General features: G+C 43.3%; 1 protein-coding gene across 1 annotated transcript; it reads left to right on the forward strand.

The window, feature by feature from the left end:
• Nucleotides 1–658: 658 nt before the first annotated feature.
• Nucleotides 659–12,762, forward strand: LOC136445402 (sodium/glucose cotransporter 4-like). Its single transcript, XM_066443392.1, has 15 exons — nt 659–998; nt 5,566–5,637; nt 6,072–6,176; nt 6,738–6,797; nt 7,079–7,183; nt 7,434–7,539; nt 7,865–7,945; nt 8,247–8,452; nt 8,738–8,873; nt 9,057–9,164; nt 9,704–9,854; nt 10,263–10,431; nt 10,815–11,030; nt 11,487–11,628; nt 11,954–12,762. Exons 1-15 carry the CDS (start codon nt 855–857, stop codon nt 12,142–12,144), a joined length of 1,992 nt encoding a protein of 663 aa, XP_066299489.1. The 5' UTR covers nt 659–854; the 3' UTR covers nt 12,145–12,762.
• Nucleotides 12,763–13,145: the final 383 nt, after the last annotated feature.

The following is a 13,145-nucleotide window of genomic DNA, read 5'->3' on the forward strand; positions in this document are numbered from 1 at the left end:
GATCCTATGTATCTATGAAAATATTCACTCTTTTTAATTTGTGTATGAACATGATGAACTTTAAAGATCATTCAAAGGATCTCAAAGTGTAAACCTGTCCTGTTCGAGAAAGGAGTTTGATTATATTTTTGGCTCTGAAAAATAAATCGTTACACTAACAATGCATCGTATTGTGCAGGGACATCAAGACCGCTCATTTCTTGTACCCCTCTTCTGTGACAACTGGTCCTGAGAAGAGGTCATGTATTATAAAAGCCGAACACAATGGCGGAACAACCAGAAGGCAATGACCTTTATGAACCCCCGTCCCCTCAACATCTGGAAGTCGTCAGGAAATGACGCAATGGAGTATCTTGCCAAACCTCCCGTCATGCCCCTCTTCGCGCTTGGCCACAGCCTGTCCCGGCCCCCCACACGCCTACCAACCTCCCTAATGGCTAATTTGGCGTTCTCCAAACAAGGGGGGAATCATTACTGCATTTTAGTCATGTCAAAAAGTCATAATATTCTAGAAATACAACACTCAAACCTTTTCTCCCACACTGCGATCATTGTGTGTTATGGAAAATACAGTTTGACGTTTGTTTGAAGCTAAGAAACAGTTACAACTTTGTTTAGGGCCACATTGCGACTATTAATGGTTTGCCCCTGACTAATGATGTTGCGCCCCCGGCACTACCGCCCTTGCCAAGCCACTTGAAGTGGGTAGACAGCCAAGACGGATCCTCCCCCGATACCCGCGCCCTGTCTCTGTCAGTACCCGGTAGCCAACTTTCCCTCCTCCTGTTTGTATTCGGTAGTCTCTGAGTGTTGATCTAGATTTTCGTCAGGTCTTGGCGGGTCAGTAAGCGGCGATGGCGAGTACCTCAGGCCCGATGACCACCACGCCGTGGTCGTCCACACCGCCACCGTCCACCGGCGAAAACACCGAGATTCACTGGGCTGACATCGTCGTCATCGTGGTGTATTTCGCCATCATTTTAGCTGTAGGAATATGGGTAAGTTCGCTGTGTTTTGAATACTTTTACCATCAGGTACAAAAGCATGGCCAGCCCTGTATATTAAACTACAAAAAGGGGGCGAAACCCCCGCTAGGCACAAACCTAGTCGCAGGCACTTGAATGAAGTTGTTTTGGGAATGGGAGCAGGGGATTGTCTTTCACAACGGCCGAGGTCGTGCAACTGTTCCTGCTCGTGTGACCGCTCATTGAACCATCACCGGTGACTGCATGCCTCGTGGCCTCAGGCAATCGGTACATGGGTAAGCTCTAAATAGACAAACGGCGTGTTCTCGTTCTTAGGGTCTTGTAGCCGATCCTCGAGTTTGCAAACGTAGAGTCCTGTATTATAAAAGACAGAAAACTGAATGTGAAAACGTGCCTACTGTGGTGTAGTCAGCTGGGTGTAGTTATATAAGATCAATGCAGAGAGCTAGTGAGGGCGGGCATGTGAAATAAGAGACCACGGCACTCCAGTTGTGTACATGTCAGACGACTGCTGCGAGTCAACTGACAGACGACACAGAAATGGCGGGAATCCAAGCAGACTGTACACTGGCTACCCAACACACGTGAACAACAGTAAACCTTTAATAGAACACTAAACTGATATTTGAATGGTTTGGAACGACTCCTGTAAGCAGGCTGTAGCCAAGTTTTGCGGGTACTACTGCCACACATCCAGCCAATCAAGGTCACTATAAAAGTTTTGAGTTTTGGCGTGCACACAAACTATAAAAATATAGTACTCATAGTATTTGAATACTTAATTGTGTGAACTTGCGAAGGGCCAATTTAGTCTAAGGACCATAACAGTAAAACAATTACACCTTGCTCTTGCGCGCTGTATTTTACTGCCTTTCCCTCTATGGTTGAAACATAAACAAGGACAACAATACGAGACGGAATGTCTAATTCAAACTGCATGTTCTGGATACCTACCAAAAAGACCTAACTCCTGTGCTGAATAGTTTACGACGACGCTTGTACGTGACTTGACTTTAGATTTGCCGACGATAATGAACCAAGAAAGTAACGCGGAAGGTTAGATAAACAAGGTCATGACTTTGCGGGTCATGAATTTTGGTGAATCACAAAAAAAATCATGCTTGAGTGTCATCTATTGTTGGCTTCTGGGTGCAAAAATTCGGATGTATACTTCCAGGAAGTTTCATCACAACGTTTACCTGTTTACTGTTTTGTTGTTAATTTGATCACGTTTGAATTTGTGCAATGCAGCCCTACAAGTCTGCTTGTAACTCTAGTTCGCGTATCTCTGCCAAGCCGCCTAAAGCTAATTCTCGGTGTGTGGGACCCCTCAGCCCACTGTAAATATAGCTAACTGTACTGAGTCTATATACTGATATCTGATACCTGTTGATTTAGCCGCAAGGTCGTCGTTCGTACCCGATATCATAGGCCCTTGTGCACCCACCCCACTTGAGGGAGTCCAAGTGCACGAAAAATTGTCGCCTGAGACTTCGATATTATTTATGTTCGAGAGAAAGGCCCATAAAAAATTATGTTTACATAAATACATAAATAAAGCACACATGTTTGGCATGGCGGCACACCGATTTGCTACTGTGAGGTACACTTCTGAACGAAAACAAGAAAAGTAGAACTTGTAGAAGATAGCAAACTATTTACGGAGAAGATAGCAAACTATCGGAGTGACTACCCAATTAATCTCCAAGCAGATCTATAGGTTGCATCAAGACCGTCTTTGCAATCCATTGGGCCTGGTTGGAGGCTAAAACGTTGTTCCATGTACTCTATACACTCTAAAACAGTAGTCATTTTTAGGCTATTTTCAGCACTCACTTTCTTTAAGTATACAATAGATACATGTATGGAATTCTCTAACCCCCCTGAGATATATTCTTATTGTCCTCAGGGTGATTCTCACATGTAAGAAGCCTTCTAAGTAGGGAGAAAATCTTAAACGTAACATCCCTTGGGGCTAGGTATGTCCCCCTACTCACCCCTGTAATGCTAACCCTTTTAACCTCAGAGGTCGTTGAAAGGGAGTTCTAACCGCGAAATACTCCGTTAAGGAAAATAGTTTCTCATCATTAGTCATTACGAAGTCGAGATATGAAAATAGAATTGTGGTTCAAAAGGGTAATATGGTACCGCTGGAAAGGCTAGGGCATAAATCACAGCAAACTTGTCATCGCGTATGGTTTGCGCCGCCTCTTTCCCGGGATCAGGACAATTCGGCCCTTTACCAACTCGGCCTGGTCAACTCGGCCCAACGCCCTTTTCAACTCGGCCAGGGTTAGCTAATAGGATTAGAGTTAGGATGCTGGACAGAGTTGGTATGACTAGCTATGGGGCGAGTTGGTAAATCGCCGAAGCGTCCGACATCCTGATCATCTTTCCCCTTACCGCTTTAAAGCACTTTCCAAATTAGACATCTAACTTTGTACGTGTTACACGGTTGCTACTGTACAGCATTATGCAATGGCCCTGTTACATATACTGTTACATCCGTCTTACGACAGGATTGTACACATACGATCGACAGCAAACTGAAGTAATTTGGACAGCGCGACGGATGTGTCGTACAAAAATCAGCTGTGTTGTGACGGAAGAGTTTGCCGTAGATTCTTGTCGACGGTCGATTCTGTTATAGCCTCGCTGAAAAACCTACGACGAAAGGAAAACAATCGTACGACCGATGTGAGACTAAAGGTCACCTGACCTCTGTGCACACCATCCATCAACACTGTACCCTATGATTTACCTCTTGAAGCTATTTACGGTAACTGCCCACTTCCTTCCAACCGTTTCTTGATGTTTTGTTACATGTTTGTGTTTCCGGTCAAGCAAAACACACAGGGTACGCCCGTTTGGTACACGTTCGGTTTAATGGTCTCTATGTGGTACGTCAAACTTGCAAAAGAGGACGAGTTAGCAAACATACGGTAGGCAGTCAGGTAGTTCTTTCTAGAGTACATAAATGCCCTTTAGGCTTCATTATCTTTGACAGAAATGCAGTGACGAAGAAACTAAATTAAGCGGGAATCATTCCAGGCAAAGAAAACATATTTCCCTTTGAAACGTGGTCAAACATGTATATGGACAATGTATATGGACAATATACGTCATATGTCTATGTTTATTTATTTATTTATTTTGATTTACCACATTTTGTGGAAGGATTGACATAACAGGTGAACTATCACCTTTTCAAGATGTCATCCCAGACCGGACTGTAATATTTGGACCATCGCACACCGGGGCATGCCCCTACTCTTTTTCGAAAGGTGTGGTGGGTTCTTTAACGTGCGCGGGGTGTTGCTCTCCCCAAACACGGGACCTCCATTTAACGTCCTATCCGAGGGACGTCCCTATTATATATATAGGTTATCGGATAAAGTAAGGGATACCTTGTAATCTCCAAGCAGAAGCAGGGTGCGGCTCAGTGACTGTCTTACCTCAGTATTTTTGGGTTTTTGTGGCATTTAGTACGTTTTTAGGAAGGGAAATAGGGAGAAACGCGGACCACCAGACAGAGGTGTAAAATGAGTCAAAAATACATATATAACACTGACCCGGACCCTACATTTGCTTGGAGGTTACTTCTTTCGTCTCATTCCTAACCTAAAGAGGGGCACATAACAGTTATCCTTTGTTGGGACAACCTTGCGACCTGTCCCGCCGACTGAGTGAAACGAGCCCCACCCTAGAGACCCCAATGTGTCTTTCATGTGTACCCAAACAGTAGCCGGGTTCAATCTTTCATGTCAGATGGCGGGAACTTGATAGATTTTTTACAGACGTGATTTCTTACAGTTTCCAACGTATTAATTCGACAGAGCGTGAAGGGCTGTACCAAGTAAGGGGCAGGGGTGGTAAGGAGTGGGAACAGGTGTTTGTTCATTCCTTTGGAGCTCACGTTGCCTCTATCCTGCGTTTGCAAACATAATTAAGGAAAACTCAGACAAGCCCGAACAACCGGTGATTTATTGTATCATTAGACTCCTAGGGATTCTGGTATAGAATGTATGGTCATACAAACGTGTGGTGTTGCACGTAGCTCAGAAAGTTTTGAAGTGTGACTAAACTGAACTTCCCTCTTAGTACTTACTTGCCTCTATGAAACTTGGAAGGTCACAGAGTAAACAGAGCAAATGATTTATGAGATGGGTTCAAAACCTTGGTTCAAAATAGCTTGTCATTCAAGAAATGGAGCTTCCAATATTTAGTGGTCTACATTTTATCATTCATTTTATGACATACCGTTCGAGTTTAATCTTCAAAGGACAAGTGGCACACCGCAAAGACAATACATTTCAGACTGCATATCCTAGGTACGAAGTTATCACATGACCTTCCTATGACCCGGTATGCAGAGTTCAAGGTGAATTCTAAGACTTGGTGTATATACCAAGTCGGCCTGTTTGTTGTCTCCACTGTCTCCAAGGGTCTTGCTGTCAAAACATATGTAGATCTGTCCTTCCCGATGAAGTACTCAACCCAGGCTGTACTGTTAGCTCAAAGACACAGCTTCACAAGGCAAACGTGTCAAGGATGTGATTGTTTCTTCTCTTCCCTTCAGTCCGCATGGAGGGCCAACCGCGGCAGTGCAAAGGGCTACTTTCTGGCTGGAAGAGACATGGCATGGTGGCCGGTAAGATGAATATAACTGATCTTAAATTAACTAAGTAAGAAGTGTTTGTCAAATGTATTCCTAACATTTTAAAGACATGAAAATAACAAGAAACGTCTACCAAAAAAGATGTTTAAACTTCAATTTCCAACACAAAAATTGGACGTACCCCTTTTTGGACGTACGACTCCAGTATTTGTGAAGGAATGGCTCCACCGCTCCTATGACGTCACTTTATGCAGATTGCGAACACGTGGCTCAGTGAGGGGCGGAGCAAGTAGTTTGTGACGTCCTCCGTCTCTACTCTAAAATTTAGTTTTAAAGATCCTTCTTCAAAACAAGGGCTAACATTTGAATGTCGTTCTCTTTTATTGTAGCTATTTGCAAACAATGTCTATGCTGCTAATATTTTGACCACTGCGTATACCGTTTCTTGAAATATTTTCTCTTCACAGGTCGGTGCGTCTCTGTTCGCCAGTAACATCGGCAGCGGGCACTTCGTGGGTCTGGCTGGGACCGCGGCTGCGTCAGGGATAGCTGTGGTGGCGTATGAGTGGAACGTACGTACGCTGTTAAGTGGCTGGGGTTCAAATCTAGTCGCACATTGACATTTGTGTCTCATTAAGGTCCCAAGTCGAGCACCGCAAATGTCAGGCCAGAACTTTGTACTATAAACCTTTATTATAGAGCTTTTGTTTCATTAGAGTCAGTACCTCTCTATGGAAATTTGGCATAAATGCTACATGTAAGTACATGTAGTGCTCACAGTACTATTACCGCAGCAAAAGCCTAAAGGGTAGGTCGAGGATTCAACTACTGACCGAGTCATACCAAACACCTCACAATTTGAAGCACTACTGCTTCTCTGCTTATCAATCAGCACGAATGGGAAAGAATATGAAAGTTGAACACACACCGGACGAGCCCCCTGCTGTAGTATTATCTGTGCTTGTACGGCTGTGTTGTCCAAGGACTAAGGAAATGGAGAAGGCCGCCGCCCTATACACCATATGGACCTTTCTTAGTGCTCACAAACTTTGATTCCTAAACGAGGGATTCAAAATCAGTAGACATTTCTGGCGTCTAGAGTAGAACTGATTTCTTTTCTTACCTTTTTACAGGCCATCTTCATCATGGTGATGTTAGGGTGGATCTTCGTTCCAGTCTACATTTCTGCTGGGGTAAGAAATAACTTAAGTACCATTACGTTGTTATAAGACAATGATAAGATGCGTTACATTCATAAAATGTTTCTTCAAATAACAGTCTTTCAGAGAGTCTTATCGCTCAAGGTTCTACCATAAACACTGTCGAAAACTCTTGGGTAATTCCTCAGCTTTCTTAGGGCCTGAATGGACCTAACTACCCCTTGCCGTATGATGGCGTTGCATCGAAGATGCGGTCCCAAAGCTATTCACGGAAGAATGATATTTTACTTATACACTGTTTCCCTCCCCCACAGGTGTTCACGATGCCAGAGTACCTGAGGAAGCGGTTTGGTGGACAGAGGATCACCGTGTACCTGTCCGTGGTCTCTCTCCTTCTCTACGTCTTCACCAAGATATCGGTAACGTTCCCTGATCACTCATACAGACATACTGATTATGATGGTTTCTAACATTATACATGGCTATTTGCTAATGACCGGAACAGTCGCCATGTTGGATTTGCGGAACACATGTGCACCGGAAGGGGGCGTTATTAGGTATGTTGTTGATTGATGATTTGTATATTTTAGTTATCGGGCTATACTTTTGTAGGATTGACGTTTGTGGTTTCTGTAAGGTTCATGTTTGTGCTTTGTTTTTGTTCTGTAGGCAGACATCTTTGCCGGCGCTGTGTTCATCCAACAGTCTCTGAAGTGGGACCTGTACCTGGCAGTGGTGCTACTACTGGCCATCACAGCCGTCTACACGGTCACGGGTAGGTCTTCCATAGCGTGCTGAGGACGAAATGCAAAATTCAGCTTCTACATTGTTAGAAACAAATGTTTTCTGTTGTGAAACGCTGCAACGATAGAAACAGACACATCACCCTCATAACTATATGGTAGGTGGCAAGTATCATTATTGTAATTGTCTCTTCCCTCCTACACAATGTGCATATCACATATTACATATGGATTTAAAAGACATCAAATTTACAATACAATACAAGACGATACTTCCCCTGGTAAGATTAATAAAAAATAAATAAAATTTAAAAAAAGCAAAAACAACCGATGTTGATGCCGATTCCCTTCCCCCAGGCGGACTGTCTGCCGTGATCTGGACCGACACAGCCCAGACTGTCATCATGGTGGCTGGAGCCTTTGTCCTGACCGGACTCAGTAAGTACTGCTGAAAATATGAACGTTTGAACGTGACGTCATCGTTGTGTCTGCCGCCATGTTGGTGTCCCTATTTACATTATCAGCCAATCATATCTTTAGCGTTTTTGGACATATGTAGATCTTTTGACCCTCTCAAATGATCACTAATGAATATATATACCTCAAAGAAGATCATTTTATGGTAGTTGATGATTTGCCAGAAAGTTTTCAATGGGTTATATGCTAGAGTGCTTATTCTCTTACTTTAAACTACTCTAATTAACAGTCACACCGTAATTTCTGTCCAACAAAACAACAGGTTTAGCCAAAGTCGGAGGATACAACGAGATGATCCGGCGATTTTTCCTGGCCGTGCCGGTCATCAGAGACAACAGCACCACGTGCGGGATCCCCAATGCGGACGCGCTTCACATGTTCAGGGACCCGATCAACGCCGACCTGCCCTGGCCTGGCGTCATCTTCGGTCTGACCATCCTGGCTACCTGGTACTGGTGTACAGATCAGGTGTGTTTTCTGCAAGAGACAGACGTTTTCGCTTAAAAAAAAAACAACCAAAAAGGCACTTTATGTGTGTGAAAGGTTCTCTGCAGTTATCGAAGTAAAATCGATTTCATCATACATGCAACTCCAATATGACATCCTTAGTACTTACCGTGAGGGAAATATGTAGTTTCTGTATAGATTATGCAAATGAGGTCCATTAGCATAACGCACATTCCATTGTATTCGAAATGCTAAAAAAACATATTTCTTTTAAACGTAGAATAACTTATCTATTGATTTGTTAAGGTGATCGTCCAGCGGTGTCTTGCCGCCAAGACAATCGAACATTCCAAGGGCGGGTGTATCCTGGCTGGCTACCTGAAGATTCTTCCGTTCTTCCTCATGATTCTGCCGGGCATGATCAGCAGAGCCCTCTATCCAAGTACGTGATAACTGCACCGTCATTATTCTATAGTTGTTCTTTGAGTTTGTGTACCCTCGGTCGCACTTTTCTTACTGCCATTTGTTGAAGAGCTTTTATGTTTCTCACTGCCGTTATTTAGTGCGTCTTTCTTTTCGTGTTTAAAAGTATAATGGAAGGTTTTCTGTGTTTTTAAACTTCCAGATGAAGTGGGTTGTGTGGACCCCGATGAGTGTCTAAGATATTGCCAGAATGCTGCCGGCTGTTCCAACGTGGCATACCCGAAACTAGTGGTGTCCATTATGCCTACAGGTACATAGTGGGGCGCTTAAAAAGTCTATCGTTTGTACTACAAAGTTCTATATTTACCTTGTAAACTTGTGAAGTTGTAGAAAACGATTATGTAGACATGGTATAGCTGGTGTATTCGAATGGAAATGTATTACCATCAAATATACATGTTAGACTTGTATGACTTTTGTACCAAATGCCCCGGTTACAAAGTACATAAACACTTCCTTGTTCACAACAAAGTCTCAGAGGAAAATAGCGTCATTTGTAGCACAACCAAAATGATTTACTTGCTACCGTTTCGGTAGTCCTTCTGCTACCTCCCTCAGTGGTGGGTCGGTCTACTTCCTGCTGCTAGGTGGCGCTGCAGTGAGTAAAACGGTCCCAAATGTGACTAAGCGTGTATCCCCCTCATCATGATTCATGACTGGCAACCGGAATAGGTTTAGTTGATCCAAATAGCCAGCGGGCACGCCTGTTCGAGAAAGTCTCAGCATCTTTGCCAATAGGACTACAACTATGGCTACGTCTAAGATCGATGACGTAATATTGCCCTGCAGGTCTGCGAGGCCTGATGTTAGCGGTGATGCTGGCGGCCCTGATGAGTTCTCTCACCTCCATCTTCAACTCCTCCTCAACCATCTTCACCATGGACATCTGGAGGAAGTTCCGCACGCAGTCCACGGAGAGGGAGCTCATGATCGTTGGCAGGTCCGAACTCTATAATGTTCTTTGGGTTTTTTTTCTTGTAAGATCAGTCTTTCTCTGTATTAATTGAAAATAGTATCTTTTTTTCATAATCATAGACCACATTGTTTTAGGTCCAAAAATCCAATCTACCTTTTCTGAGCTACATGTATGCTGTTTCAAACTTCGCGGCATAAACACCCCTGCAGTTCAAAGAATGGCTGTCAGGGGTCCAAACCAAACCAACCCAAAAGCTACAATTATCATGAATATAGCGTGTTCAGAACATCAGACACTAGTACCAACCATACCTTCCATTGAAGTACCATAAAAAATCCGCATAGTTGACGTTTTGTGGTGACATATCTTTCCCTGAAACTGTTGACAGTGTTGTTGAGGATTTGGAAACATTAATTTTTCTTCTCTATTTAGGGTGTTTGTACTCGTGCTGATTGGGATCAGCATCCTGTGGATCCCTATCGTTCAGGCCGCACAAGGAGGGCAGCTCTTCAACTACATCCAGGCCGTCACCGGCTACCTTTCCCCGCCCATCTGCGCCAGCTTCATCCTCGGCATCTTCTGGAAGAGGATGACGGAGCCGGTAGGTTGTTTGTTTGTTCGTTTGTTTATTTGTTTGTTTGGATGTTCGTAGTTTTTAAAGGAACCGTTTTCTTAGATGTGCAGTGAATACATTTCGTATTGAAGGCTGAAACATGCAACTTTATGATGCGATATGGCTCAGAATTCAAAAAGTCTATTCCGGTCATGAACCGTGACGAGGGGGAGTACACGCTTAGTCACGTTTGGGACCGCGTTCCTCCCAATGCAGCGCCACCTAGCAGTGGGAAGTAGAACTAGTCATTATTACCCTAAGGAAAGTAGCACGTAGGCACCGAAGCGTTGGTAGGGGAATTTCTCTTATTTGTGTATCAATGAACTTTATTATCCAACCATGACTTCAGTTGTCTCTATTCTGTACGCCAGGGTGCATTTTGGGGCTTGATGTCTGGTCTGGTGGTTGGTTTGATCCGGTTGGTGATGGACTTCGCCTACGGGTCGCCAGGGTGCGGAGAGCCTGAGTTCCGGCCGGCCGTGCTGTGGAGGGTCCACTTCCTGTACTTCGCCATGATCCTGTTCGCCGTCAGTGCCATTGTCATGGTCGTGGTCAGTCTCTGTACACCACCCATCGACGATAAACACGTAAGTTCCTCTTCTCTTTCAGCTGGGAAAAAGGGCAGATGTGGTCAAATATGGCCAAAGACATTATCGGCAAGATTATAGCACAGTCACTTGGAGTAAATCATTCGGACTTCTGATGAATAGATATCTAGATCCCAAAAATCACTTTTCCGTGACTAGATTTATCTGTCATTTAGAAATAAATGTACACGCTGCATGAAGGAAGCTACATGTATTAGAAAATCAAAACCAGTACTAGTCTTCAATATGGACAAGGGGGGTAGACTCAGTCACGTTTGGGACCGCATCCTTTTCGCCACCACAACGCCACCTGTCGGTACGGAGTAGCAGAATTCATTACACCCTGACGAAGGCAGCTGAAAGCATCCTAAACGTCGGTGACTGACTGGTTGTATAATACTACTGGAAATAACTTAACTTGTAGTTAACACATTGGGCGTCTTGTTTCTCTGTTAGCTCCACCGTTTGACTTGGGCCACACGCCACAGCCAGGAGGAGAGGGACGATCTGGACAAACCAGCAGAAGTTGTCGAGATGTCGGCTCTGAACGGGAAGGAGACGGCTGACAAGGAGGAACACGATGTCACCGTTAACATGGGTAAATGGACATTTCCTTAAATTATTTGCTTTTGTAACAACTCCATAACCACAAATACTCAACGTTAAGGATGAGAAAATACCTAGTCGTGATTATTAAGACCAAACTTTCTTTTCAAACATTAATTTCCTCTGAGAAAATGTTCCACCAAATTTTCGGCCTTCTTCAGGGCTACTGCTCACTCTTTTTAATCACGTGACCTGCGTAGACGTGACATTATTTAGATGCCGCATGACAATAATGATGAATGAACGTAAGCCATTGTATCATTGGGAACAGTACTAGACTGCTTTCTAAATCACGATTTGATTAATCCTCAACACAGTGGAATCGCCACCTCTGTGGAAGCGCAGTTTTGATTGGATGTGCGGCATCAACCAGGACGACCAAGAAGCCCCACCGGAACCGGAAGTCAGCATCTCCATCAAGGAGAACCCTCGCTCTCGTCTCATCCTCAACATCAATGCCGTCATCATGATGTGCGTCGGAGTATTCCTCTGGGCCTTCTATGCGTAAAGATTACAGTTCCTTAGAACGTAACTAGCCAGGGTTTCAAAATTTCAAAAATTGAAAATCAAGCACTTTGAAAGTTGATGAGAAAGTGATATTGTACATAATGATTTATGAAAGTGTATTAGTCGAAAATAAGTGTGGAACTGGACCACTATTTTACGTGGAGCTGTATTTAGTAGTTTTTATTTTGAAGATTGGAAATAAGTGTGATCGTCATTTCCTGGTATACAATAGAATGGGAAGTACTTAAACTAATGAAATCGCAATCGTCTTTAACAAAAATGAAATTATAATCTATGGAATGTAATAATAACATTGCAGAGCCTTCAGATCAAGGGACCACTGAAATATGGAAAATATTAACCTAACAAACAGAAGTTATGATAGCCGTCATATTATAGTAATTGCACTACTCTACAACTGCAACTACAGACTGTTCTAGTATACACATCTTTTAGTGTTGTAAGCAGATTTTAACCCCCCAAAAGCTGCATTCAAATGGAATTGATACGTGTTGAAGCTGATTTGCTGTATGTAAATATGCTGCGACATTAAAGATCTTCGTGAGTTCTATTTTGTGGTGTGTAAAACGGCAGACTTGCAATAAAAATGGCGTCTGTACTACAGTTGTGCTTTTTTGCGTATTAGTCACTCACTCGAGTTGTTTTTTTTTATTTTAAATTTTTGACATAAAGGAAACCACAAGAACTTAAAATGTTATGATATGGTATGCTGTGTGCTGTGAGGAACTGTGTATATGATGCAATGGTGACTTTGAACATAATAATCATTCTAGCTTTGCCTCTTAGCTGCGGTAGTATTGAATCAACCATCGACCGTAGCTGAAGAATGTGCGTAAACATGTTGAAAACCATTTGCTTGACATTTACTTACCCGCGGCCGTTGATATTTGAATGAATATTGGTGATTCCTCTAGGTGGTGTTAATGACCTTTATCCCACCTGTTTACTCTGTGTAGATACGGAGTACAGCAACCAAACGTA

The sequence above is a fragment of the Branchiostoma lanceolatum genome, chromosome 1 (genome assembly GCF_035083965.1).
Source record: "Branchiostoma lanceolatum isolate klBraLanc5 chromosome 1, klBraLanc5.hap2, whole genome shotgun sequence".
Lineage (NCBI taxonomy): Eukaryota > Metazoa > Chordata > Leptocardii > Amphioxiformes > Branchiostomatidae > Branchiostoma > Branchiostoma lanceolatum.

Excerpts from the sequence above, each read along its gene's own strand:
- LOC136445402 (XM_066443392.1), top strand. The coding sequence starts at position 855 with ATGGCGAGTACCTCAGGCCCGATGACCACCACGCCGTGGTCGTCCACA. Across the intron at positions 8,453-8,737 it reads GGTACTGGTGTACAGATCAG|GTGATCGTCCAGCGGTGTCT; the intron begins GTGTGTTTTCTG and ends TGATTTGTTAAG. Across the intron at positions 9,855-10,262 it reads GAGCTCATGATCGTTGGCAG|GGTGTTTGTACTCGTGCTGA; the intron begins GTCCGAACTCTA and ends TTCTCTATTTAG.